Below are 12,967 nucleotides of genomic sequence, written 5' to 3'. Positions count from 1 at the left end.
GGACTTTCCATAAGACCGAAAAAAATTAAAGACTGAATTCCAGACGGAATATTTATAAAGTTTTGTCTAAAAATATAATGAAAACATTCTATCTCAAACATAAACAAAAATTTCTTTATGTACAAGCACGGTTTAAAAATAGAGTTTGATCAACGATACAAATACCTCTCTGTATTGGAAAATGATTGAAATTTATGCAAATCATGTGAAAGAGTAGAAGGGGAGCACAATGCTCTTTCGAGTCTCTTCCCATCTCATATATTGGTTTGTTTTCAGACAACCGTAACGCCGTAAGAGCATCTATAACATAAGCTTGTAAGAGCATCTATAACTTTTTCAAGAGATTTTTGGTTAAACAAGCCTTCGGAAAAACTTGGCTTATTACGACAGTTATTATAATATTAAGCTCTTTAGAAAAGTTTGTGAGCTTAAGACTATTAGGTGTGGGCAACATGTTATTACATGTTATCACACCCGAATTGTCCACCTCATCATCCTAGTCACAATTTGATGTTATAACATCAAATGTGGAAATTGGCAACACCAAATAACATGAGATAACACATACTATTTTCTATTTCTTTTTTTATTTTTTTTGGATGTTTTTAATTTCTATTATTCTAATTGGTTTTATTTTTTTTATTTACTTCATATATTTCTAATTTGTTTTATTTTTTTATTTATGTCATATATATAAAAAAAACATATAAATTAGTAAAACATAATTTCATTAAATAGTCAATTAAAAATACCATACAAACTTAAAAAAACATTGCAAACCAAAAAAAAAACATTGAAAAAAAAACACACGATAGTCCTAATAATTTAAAAAAAAAAAACACCGACAAACTATTATTCGTCCAAGTATTTGCTCTCGATCTTTGTCTTCATCCTCCGTATCACTTCAGCTCGTCTTGGTGGCAAATTTTCTTCGTTTGTCGTAAGAATTGTCAAATCCTTCGATATGCGATCTTGTTCGGCTTCTTGACGAAGGAAATCCAAATGCTCCCGTTGCAATTCATATCTTTTATTTGCGATTTTCGTGTGGGCGTCGAATTATTTTTTCATGTCCTCGTGCTCTCGAAGCCGACTTTCATTCTCCTGCGCATGTCGTTGCGCGCGCTTGGCTTTGTCGCGTCCCATCGGTCGTCGTGGCGGAGAGATTTCCTCGATGTCATCAAACTCGTCCGGGATCTCATCGGTGTCCGCGTTGAGGTTGATGTTCGTGTGTCCGTCGGAAACGTCAACCGAACCCGAACCACGAGACCTCTTTGATTGTTGTTCTGATGATGTTGGCGTTTTCATCCATTTTGGATCTTTCCTCACTATGTCCCATATTTTTCATACTCAAATACGTGCCCCATTTGCACGTGATATTCCTCCCTCGCGGCTCTAAACACATCGAAATCATTGGCACCACTTTGACGTTGCGAAGAAAGTTTGTTGTATATGGAATTGAATTTGGTGCACTTCCGGCTAATTTGAGTCCATTTGCCACTAAGCATATCATTATTGCGATATGCGTCACCCTTGTTCAAAATTGTGCGGAATTTGATGATTACGGCATCCCAAAAAGCAACTCTCTTCATATCGTTCCCCATAGTTGGTTGTTTTGAAGTACCGCACCAAGCCACCGCCAACGCATGCTCTTCCTCCGGTGTCCACCATGTTGGAGGTGCTTCCGTTTCGTCCATCCCGACAACGACCTATTTCCCTTTCTTTTTTGGTCTCCCTTTTTTTCCCGATACTTTCTGACTACCCCCGACTTGCGTCTCGACAACGGGTTCTTGCGTGGGTGTGGGTTGTGTGACTGTTTGGCGTATGAAACCGAATGTGTTAAAAATGTTTTGTTGAATGTTTGCATTTTGTTGCATAAATGGTGAGGTAGAGAATTGTAATGGGGGTGAGGCGGGATTGAAAAAATTGGCAGAATATGGAATTTGTGGTGAGTTTTGGGAGTTTAGAAGGTTCATGTATCCCTCATATCCCGCAAAACCTAATGGAGTGGATGTGTTTGTCTTCGGAGGAGGGGTATTCGGGTTTTGATCCATAGTGGTTTTTTTGGTTTTGAATGAAATAGAGATAGATATAGAGAAATAGAGATAGATATAGAGGAATAGAAGTGTAATAAAATGAGATATATGTATTGATATAGTTAAATTAAATTAAGCAGTAAATTTGTTTTTTCCATTTCACCGATTAACGGTAATATTACCGTTTTTCAACGGAACAAATTGCACAACGGTCACATTTTTTGGCGTTACGACTCGTTACCACGATAACGCCTAATGGCGTAACACGCTTTAACGGGCACCTGGGGCGGTGTTCCCCGTTATGACGCCGTTAAAGACACTTGCCACGTAAGATAACGCGCCTTCCGCGTTGCCCACAGTTGGCTCTCTAAAAGCTAAAAAGGAAAATTTTAAAGAAATGACGGGTTGAGCGTTAAAGATCCACAGATTTCTCAATTTAGAACATATCGTCCCTAAGTTTTTTATTTTTTTTATGGATAGTCTTTGTGTTTTCAATTTCTTATGTGGTTTCAAAATGACTTTTATATCATTTTTAATATATTTTATTTACTTTTACCTATTTACCATATATATTAATATTAAAATTACAAGGGCCCCACTTCCAGACCCACCCCACCCTCCTTGTGTCGGCTTCCACCACCCTCCTTCTATCGCCCTCCACAGTCTCCACAATCACCACCGGTTTGCTTACTTTTTAAAAAAATGGTTGACGTGTTGGATTTTCTAAAAATACCTCAATGAACACTCACTCCCTTCAACTTTTTTTTTTTTTGTGTGTGTGTGTGTGTGTGAACTGTCAGTAAATCAAATCAAACTAAAACCACAAGCTGGAAAATTTGTTCTAAAATCAAAATGAGCCACCGAAAATACTTAAGGATTCAAGTCCTTCATATCTTAAAACTCATAAACAATTTTATCTCTGTTATCTATAAATACATACAGTTTTGTGGGATCTGTCAATGACCAAATAACGAAATAAAAGATAAAGCTAATCACCTTGGCAACTTCATGAAGCTTATGAAATTTAGGCTTGGCTAATGTGTTACTACTTACTAAGAGCTCTCACAGGGGTTGTGTGTGTTACAATATTATACTATTTTTCTTCCCTAACAGATCTCTTCCAACAACCACACCTATTGGATCAGTTAAAAATTAAAAGTAGGATGTTACAGTAAAAAAATAAATGAAAGTTCATTGTTATGTCTTGCATTTTAACTTGTCAAATAAATGTAAGATGACTAAAAATAAGCAAAATCTGTATGTCTCTATATACACCTTTTTAGTTAGTTTTCTAGCATTTCCATCAAACAAAGTGTTTCAATTAGATAATGTGTTCATACTAAAGACCTTACATTCGTTTGAAAATTACAATCTAGCGAATATATAGGAAGCTATGAGAAAACAAATAAAAAAAATTTAAAAATGAAAAGCTCTTCAAAAAGATGTATACATATACAAATATGTAATTTTTTTATAGAAATGGATTTTTTAAAAACTAAGTTGTAAAATAAGATTTTAAAAAATTTAAAATAAAGTAATATTAAAAAACCAAGTTATTAGAAACATATAAAAACAAAGTTGAAATTTTTTAAGACAAAATTCTTAAAAAGAATTAAAACATAGGCAAAATTTGTAAGCAAAATTTAAGTTTGTAAAAAGAAAAAAGTTGGGCTAAAATTGAAAATAATAACGTTTACGTAATTTACAATTCTGAAATATGACGTTTTATGGATATCCAAAATAAAATGAATTTAATAAATTATATGTCATTTCTATTGAACATTGATACCATAAATATTTTTCGATTTCAAAACAAATTACACCGTAGTAATCGTTATAAACCAGCAAGTGGCACGAAAATATTTGTAATTTATTTCAATAAAACAAGAAAATGAGAAATTATGAAGGTTGAGGGGGTAATATAGAAATTCCAATCAACGAATAAAAAGAAATAGATTTTAGGGTATATTATAAAATAAAGAGAGAATTTCAGGGACCAGCAATGCAACATTTCATATTAAAACCAAATCAAAAATGAAAAATTACAAAAATTAACGGGTAATAAGAAATTTTCAATCAAAGGAATAAAATAAATAAATTTTGGAGTAGATTATGGAATATAGAGAAAAGATGAGGGAAATGTAACATTATATTTTCAAAGTGGTTTGGTAATTGTATGACGAGAACAAGGTACATACACTAATACACATGCCCAAATACCCACCTGGAATATTTTTTAGTATTACATCTAATCTAGCAATGATAAAAGAGTTTATTTGGTCTAAATTTGCAGGTAAAAGACAATATTATACATTTTAATTTAAAACGAAAATGGTAAAGAAAAGTTCATTATTTTACTATTCAAAAAACTTAAATAAATAAACTTATACAGTTTTGTTATTTTTTTTTGTTTTTTGTTTTTTTTTTGTTTTTTTTTTTGGGTTCATATATTGGGTTTTATATAATCCATCTATTTATTATATTACTAAATAAATATTCAAAAACACATGTAATATCATCGACTTTTCTTTTTACGTTGCATATTTTGTGAGTGAAAGTCTATAACTTGTCTGATTCATACGAAACAATGTGTTTGTGATCTTATATCAACTGCTTTATTACTTCAACAATATGTTGAAGAAATCAATTGGTAAGGCTTAAAGTAATCAAAAGTTTTAATAACAAAAATGTAACAGATGCAACAAAACTGAATTGTGAAAAATCAATAAAGAACTGTCAGAATCTATTAAGCAATTTAAAGCTGTGATACCGTAATAAATTAAGGTGTATTTGGCAAAACTAACTGGTAGTTGGAAGTTGTAGCTTTTAATTGTTATATGTTATATGAGCGGTTGACAAAAGTAGTTGGAAACTTTTAAAATATGTAAAATTACATGAAGTAAGAGAAGTGATTAAAAAAATGCTCAATAGTTTTTTCTTAAACGATACATAAAGTAACTTTTAGATTTGAAGTTTTTTATTTAAACTAAAAGTTAACAAACAACTCATTTTTGTTAAAAGGTTAAAATTAGAAGCTCCAAAAAGACCTGTGCCAAACACGCTCTTAGAAAAGAATGGCATTGAATATCATTGCTTCTATATTTCAATATTTATAACTTTATAAGAGAATTATAGAGCTTGTAGAAATTCCTCTAAATATACTACTTCTGTAGACTCCTTAATTAACTAACAGTCTGAAGACTGGTATATCTAATAGTTACTAATCTTGTCTGAATGCGTATTTTGTCACATTTAATAGTCTGATATGATCAAAATCAACACACCTTTTCTCACTCAACAATAAATGTCCAGAACAAGTGTAAGAAGATATGTGAAACTGAGTCTTCTGGGAGGGCATGCTGCATGCATCTCTTTTAATCATAAAAACTGATGATTAGAGGTGGAGCATTCAATTCAAGCAAGCACTTGATTGATAAGTGATTGTGAGATGCAATCAATCACATTGATGACTCATGGAAAAACAATCATTCATAAGCACAAGGACGGGACTAGAAACTTGAGGGGAAATGATGCAAATCAGGAGCATGGAAATCTTGTAAAGTGAGCTTCTTTAAGTTTAGACACTTGGGTGGAAAGAGGTAAAATTTCTTCGGTCTTTTAAGCGTTTGATTTGAGTTCTAAAAAAAGATCATGTACCATGATCTTTTTTGGTAGATATTATATAACATAGGTACGGCATAATTTCATATATATACTTATTAAACTACTGAATATCATATTTGTCCGATCTAAACTTTAAATAGCTTGTTAATGTTTTAAAATATTAAATTTACCTAATTTTAATTTTTTAATAATTTTTATTATTTAATAATATTTTTATAATTTTAAATCATTAAAACTTAAAAAAAAAAAACAACTAAATGGACCATAATACCATTCCTTTATAAATGTCAGGAATCATTCGCACGATCTTTACGATCCGTTTCTTATTCGTAAAGGCGACACCAATTCTAGTCCATTGCACACCATGTTCTACCTTTTTGGATGGGACAATAAATGTTTTGACTTGTGAAAGCTGAATTCTTTTTTCTCGTTGATATCACTTATGCAGAAAACTAGATAAAACAATTTCAAGCTTGGAGAATAATTCATGATTCTATACTTACTGAATCCCCTGTATCTCTAATGATTTGATGTTACCTTAGCTTAGATGTGCACAAACCGGTTTTTTTTTTTCGAACCGGTTCGGTTCTAGTAAACAAAGTCAAAACCGATTCACCCCTAAATGGGTTCACCACCAAAATAATCCGAACCTATATAAATCGGTCCGGTTTTTTCTAAACTGGTTCACTATAAACCGGTTCAGAAAAAACCGGCGGGCTTAATTATTTTTTTATTTTTTATTTTTATTTTTAATTTTTTTGGACTAAGGAGGATAATATATGCATGGGTAATTTTTTGGTTTTGTTTTTGTTTTTCTAACACATTCCTCTTTATGTTTAAAAAATTCAAACCTTAGAATCAAACTTATAACCAATCAAAATCAAATCTAAAATCATAATAACCCAAATCAATTCCCAGATTGATCACTTCTAGCACTAAAAGTTCACCATTTTGTGCAACAATATGGTGTTTATGGGTTGAAGATAATCCAACTTCTCAAATATTTAAACAAAAACCAAATGCAGAGTGTTAAAAAAGAGAGTTGCTACAAGTTTTTTTTTACTCATTTCAATTCCCAAATGTTCAAATTCCTCATACCACGGTACACCGGTTCGTAGTAAACTGGTTCGAAACCGGTCCCAACTTTTAGAAATGTGAATTGGTATAAACCGACGGTTGGGTTCGGTTCGGTTCGGCATCAGTTCGGTTCAGGGGTGAACTGGTTTTCGGTTCGGACACCGGTCCGGTTCATGAACCGGTTTTTTTGTGCACCTCTACCTTAGCCCATCAAGAAAAGAAAATATATGATGGTTATAGGGCCTACTTGGATGCCTCAAGGTTGTTCGGGCTTCGGTGTTTTTTAGCTAATCTAAACGATTACAATCTTTTTTCTATTTAAATTTTGAATCTCCTTTATCTTTATAGGTCATGAGTATGTTTTTTCTTTTTTGGTTGTCTTCTTTTTGTTAATTGTTATACACACGATTATTTTTATTTTTTATGGGTGACTTGAGGTGTTCCTAGTCTACAACGCCCTGAACTGTAACGGATTATGAAGATTTTAGGTAATACTAGGAAAGCTGAATGCTATTCCAGGTGCTGTCCAAACACATTGAGTTTTCCTTCGGTTCTTTAGTGATCACATGGGAAGATGCATTTGTAGAAGTAAGATGTCTCCTTATATTCAAAATTGTAAAATACATTTTGTGAAAAGCATATTTAGTTTACTATGGATTGTAAAAAACTTCAAAAGTTGAATACATTTATACGCATTGATTCCATATGCTTTGGGTATTATGTATGTAAGGCTTTCATATCCCTTTGTTATTGTTGATTGGAACTATAGTTGGTAGCAACATTTTTTTTGAACTAACCTTTTTAGCAAAATACTTTGTTTACAAACGTATTTTTAGCAAAATCCTACAACTTGTAAATCTGGGAAATGTGATTGGTTAAACACAAGAGTTACACAGGAACAAGATTTCTAGTAAACAAATAGAAACATATTATTTGTCCCACCACGTAATTCATTTGTAACCAATAATCGTTTGAAGTGATTACAGTTTCATACCACCCACAAAAGGCACTATTATATATACTTATGGATAATTTGCTAACATAACATTAACAATCTTTGATTTATGAACTAAGAAATAGCAAGCAACACACATTAAATAATAAATACAAAGGATTCTTTTTTCTATTGCTAACATAACTTTAATAAATGTAAATGGACAAACTAGACAACATTTACATTTTACAGTGGGGCCTTCATCAACACACCTCAAGCATTCAAGACAATTGTAGTTGAAGATTCTGAGATAAATAGGAATAAAGCAGAAGTACAATTACCTGATGCGTGTGATTGGAAGAATGTGCAACAGGGAAGAATGAAATATTAAGTGTGAAATTTTCATATGCCCTGCCATTTAGAAGTAAGGTCATTTATTGTTTTCATTCAATTATAATGATTTAAACACATTGGATGGAAAGGATTTTACCATTCCATGAATTTTTATTGATTACTTTATTTTTCATTATAAGTATTTATATGAATCATCATTTTTGTTGAATGCTTTGCAGTTTGCAGAGGAGCTTCCTGATGTTTAAGGGTGGATTATAAGTTAGAATTGAGGTACCTTCCCCAGTGGTCTAAACTGGTCTGTTTTCTAATTCAGATCATTGAAATGATAGATAGTGTTAAAATTTTCCAATAGATACCAATACTTTAAGGAACCATGTTTTATACCATAAGAAGAAAAAGCTATACACATGGAAAATTGTGAACTACAAAGGATTTGCACTAGATATTCAGAAACACATAAATTAGAGAAAACTAACCTTCCTGTAGCATAGCAGTTGTTTGTGTTGTCAAAAACTTGTCTATTCCAGTCACTCTCTTGTTCTCCTATCGGAGGGAAGAAAGGGAAGATTGAGAGCAGAGAATCGGTGAATGTTTAAGGGCTCAAATTCCTCCTATACAGTTGAGATGGGGATTGCGAACAGATAATCGCCGTTGGTCGATGGAATCAGATGTTGAGAGCCTTCGCTGTCGCAGTCTCGCAGAGAGATGAAGAGAGTTGACTGTTGAGTAATTGAGGAGTGTGGGTTGTGAATCCTAATTCCTGAGTGTGAGTCTGTGAGAAGAGGACACGATGGACCTATGACAAAATAAAAGCCCTAAATATTTTCTTAATTTATTGGCCCATTTAGACCATCCCCGTTCGTTGCCATATTTCAGTTAAAAAAAAATAAAAAAATCATTTAACACCCACCACTAGGTTGCTCCATCAAACCGCTCAAGTTTTCATTTCATTTTTATTTATTTATTTGTTATAACTCTTTTGCACTTTAAACATTATGTTGTAATTAGTTTAATTTTATTTTTATTAACAAAATAAACAAAACACACTAAAATACATAAAATAATTTTGTCTACAAATAAAGACCAATAATTATATATTTTAAATTTTTTTTAAATTTTTTTATGGTGTATATATAATCTTAAAAATAGTAGAAAAAATTGGGTTATAAATTGAAAAATATATAATATTTAGTTTGGATTGGATTGGATTGTTAATGAGTGTGAAAAGTTGGTTTAGTTGGATTGTGTAGGTGGAAAAAAGATAAATTGTTTTTTTAATTGATTTTCATATAAATATTATTAGAGATTTGAGTTGGAGCATGATAAAATGAGTTTTCTACTTTTAAAAAGTATTTAGCTATTCATTGTACTTTTACATTTAATTATCAAAATATAATGGTTTACCTTTTTAATGGGTTTAAAACATTACTTTTATGTTTCTACTTTAGAAAGTATGTACATAGTACAAAATAGCATTCCGTATACAAAACTTTATTTTAATACGCCATGAATCCCGAGTAGCACCTCCATGCGCATCCTCCAAATTGTGTAGTTCGTCGATGTCAAAGTCGGATATTGGAACGTGAACGACGTGTGTTCCTTAGACGGTGGTTGCGATGATTCTCCTCCCGACATCGCGGTTGATATCCTTAGACGGTTGATTTCTTATTGCTCTACAGGAGTCAACAATTTTTTATTGAATTGAGTTAAATCTTTAACTAATGGAGATCCATTTTTTTTTTGAAAAACACGATTTGTGTATTTAGAAACCCAACAGGCCCAAAGTCAAATAAAAAAAACACGTTTGTATTTCTTTCTTTAGGGCAAAAGACGTCTGCACTCTGTAGCACTGATCTCTCGCAGGTATACAATCTCTACAAGTAGGACCACACAAGCCTGGCGCACATAGACGATTTCACAGCAAGAACACCAAGTAGCCATCGATTATTCTTGCTCCTGTCACGATCGATTTCAGCTTCCGGGTTGTCACGATCGAGTTCAGATTCTGGGTTGACCAGAACCACACGAACAGGAACCAACAATTCACTGTTCCGAACAGGTTTACTGCTTTATGTCTCCACAATGGGTCTCTCTCTACCGCATGTATACAATAGAAGAACCACAAAGTTCTAAAGGTTCTGGACATGAACTCCTTCTATGAAATCAGATTCTCTTCTCCTGATGTTACCTTGTCTGTCACAGGCTCACGAAAACAGCAAAGTTGTTACACTTGTAACTCTCCACGCGAACAGAACTGCTTCAAACTCAAGCAGAAAAATTCGTAGATAGTGTTCACCACAACAGAAATTCACAACACAGGTTCCTTCTATCCCTTTGCTCTGATACCAATTAAAGCAAAGCAGAAAAACAGAAGCTATAATGCATAACTCGCATAAGCCTTTTTATTGAAGAAAATTATATCTCAAAACTTCAACTTATATAAAAGACAATACAAGATCCTATCTAATTTATACTAAACGTATCTTCTTAGTATTAAACTAGGATTCCTAAATACTTTCCATATAAGCATTCCTTATGGCTCAAAGAAGACTTGTAAACCTCGGACAACACTCCAAGTCTTTTGATCTGATCCAAACACGCCTGCAGCCTTATTAAACTCAGATTAATTCACCAACAAGAGGAACTATTGATTTTATAATGGTCGGAGAACGTTCAGAAGGTATCAAAACATGTGGAGAAGACGATCATCATTTTGATTTTGAGGTATATATATTTTATTTATTTCCCTATGGTTAGGATGTAACTGATGCATCAGGTTTTGGTTTCCATTGTATCAAATCATGAGCATCGTAGTGTTACTCATCATTGAATCTAAAGTTCATCATCGAAGGCATGTATTCGTTTCTTTTAACATTCTTTTTGGCTTAAGAAATTCCATTAGGTGCATATATGCATATTTTTTCAAGTACATATATGCATATTTCTTATACTATAATATTCGTCAGTAAATCATAAAGAAACCCATTTTTATTTATTAATTTATAAATATAATAGTACAAGTATTTTATTCGATACAAAATAAAATATAAAAAAAAACAAAAAATGCTACAAAAATTCAAAGCGGTTTTAGGTCTTTGTTTCAAGATTTCTATATTTTCTTAAATTTATCACTTCATCTCTTCAATATTTTCCACAAATTCTTCCAAATCTACAAGAAAAAAATTGATTAATGCAAGAACTCTCACAAAAATACATATTTATGTATCATGTAAGATTCACATGTGATTGTATCTTTTAAAATTCAATTGTAAAATTTACAAGAAAAAAAAATTAATGATGAACACTCACACAAAATGCATGTGTGCATATAGACGTAATTCATATGTGATTCACTTGTGATTTACATGTAATTCATATGCGATTCATTTGTGATTTACATGTGATTCATATGTGAATTACACATGATTTACATGTGAATCACATGTAATTCATATGTGATTCACTTGTGATTTACATATGATTCATATGTAAATTACATGTGAATTACATGTGATTCATATGTGAATTACATGTGAATCCATGTAATTCATATGTGATTCACTTGTGATTTAAATGTGAATTACATGTGATTCATATGTGAATTACATGTGATTCATATGTGATTCACTTGTGATTTACATGTGAATCACATATAATTCATATGATTTATAATACCATATGTCAATTATAATTTGAATATCATCTGATTAAGATGAGAATAACATTTGAATCATATTTGAATAAAATTATCAATCATTACCTGGTAAAAAAAATTGTTTCGTTTTCCATATCTTCATTTTCTTTTAGAATCCATAATACTGCTAAAAATTCTCACAAATTGCATTCAATAAAACAATGTATTAAACAATGTGTTGCATAATCATTTATGATTATAACTTTCTGCAATATAATCATTCAATAAAAAATTTCACCGAGTAATACACAATAGTTCATATGCTAAATTCCATGTGTACAATCTTACCTTGGAAATGAGTAGGGGTTTTTTTGGCACAATGCCTCCATAGTTCTTCCTGATGACTTCTTCCTGATGACACACGATATAACGAAACAAGGGCGTAAGGGATTGTAGGATTTTAAGGGATATAAAAACACGTAATAGATACAATAAAAAAAGCTAATATATGATTCATAAAGGGTAAAAAATGAGTAAAGGGCATACACGAACTTTATGAGTAGTTAATGGGTTTGAAGGAAGGTTTATATGCCCTTTTAAAACTACATCAAATATTCTCAATTGTATTTCTATGTAAGAAAATGAAATCTTGTTAAAATGAAATTCATTAGGGTAAATTACATGAACATGAAGACAAATTAAACGTTGTTTTAGTTATGTTATTTTTTCTATTAATATCTACATGTATTAAGAAAACAAAATGACATTTTATTAAGAAAACAAATAAAACCTGATGATAAGAGGCAGTAGAGATTTTACTTCTAAAACTTCAATTTCAACCGGAGATTAAGCAAACCTAATTCAACGATGACATGCAATAATGGAAAGAACTCAATTTGCTATCAATTTCCTACTAATAAAACTGAAACAAATGTGATATTTATTTCATGTTTCCTGTTTGACTTTAGTTTGTTGTAACTTGTTACATTAAAGATGATGATGATGATGGCCTCATTTGATGCATGTCCATAAAAGATTCATCCTCATGAGGCCATCTATGGTGCTCTCCTACTACATTTCTCAACATGTAACCAAAAAAAAGTTTAGGATCATATATTGGAATGGATTCATCATTCATGAAGCCAAAATGGAGTTAACATGTGATATTTTACAAAGATATAAGCTCACAAACTCACATGTTTACCAGTTGATTTTGCATTGATAAACGATGTAATTTTATTTCTTCCAAATTTAAACCTCATTAGAAAATGATTGAAAAAGAAATCCACTGTAGAAGCAATAAAATTTGGT

The 12,967-nt window shown here is 31.7% G+C and overlaps 1 protein-coding gene across 1 annotated transcript; it reads right to left on the bottom strand.

Moving 5' to 3' along the window:
• Window positions 1-1,325: 1,325 nt before the first annotated feature.
• Window positions 1,326-1,694, bottom strand: LOC145162312 (glutathione S-transferase T3-like). Its single transcript, XM_079081492.1, has one exon. It carries the CDS (start codon window positions 1,692-1,694, stop codon window positions 1,326-1,328), a length of 369 nt encoding a protein of 122 aa, XP_078937618.1.
• Window positions 1,695-12,967: the final 11,273 nt, after the last annotated feature.

The sequence above is a fragment of the Lactuca virosa genome, chromosome 3 (genome assembly GCF_052849685.1).
Source record: "Lactuca virosa cultivar CGN04683 chromosome 3, Lactuca_virosa_CGN04683_v6, whole genome shotgun sequence".
Lineage (NCBI taxonomy): Eukaryota > Viridiplantae > Streptophyta > Magnoliopsida > Asterales > Asteraceae > Lactuca > Lactuca virosa.
Note: the sequence above shows the minus strand (reverse complement) of the source record. Positions and strands in the feature narration are given on the sequence as shown.

Bases quoted from the DNA above. Each gene is read 5' to 3' on its own strand.
- LOC145162312 (XM_079081492.1), bottom strand. From the start codon at position 1,694: ATGGACGAAACGGAAGCACCTCCAACATGGTGGACACCGGAGGAAGAG.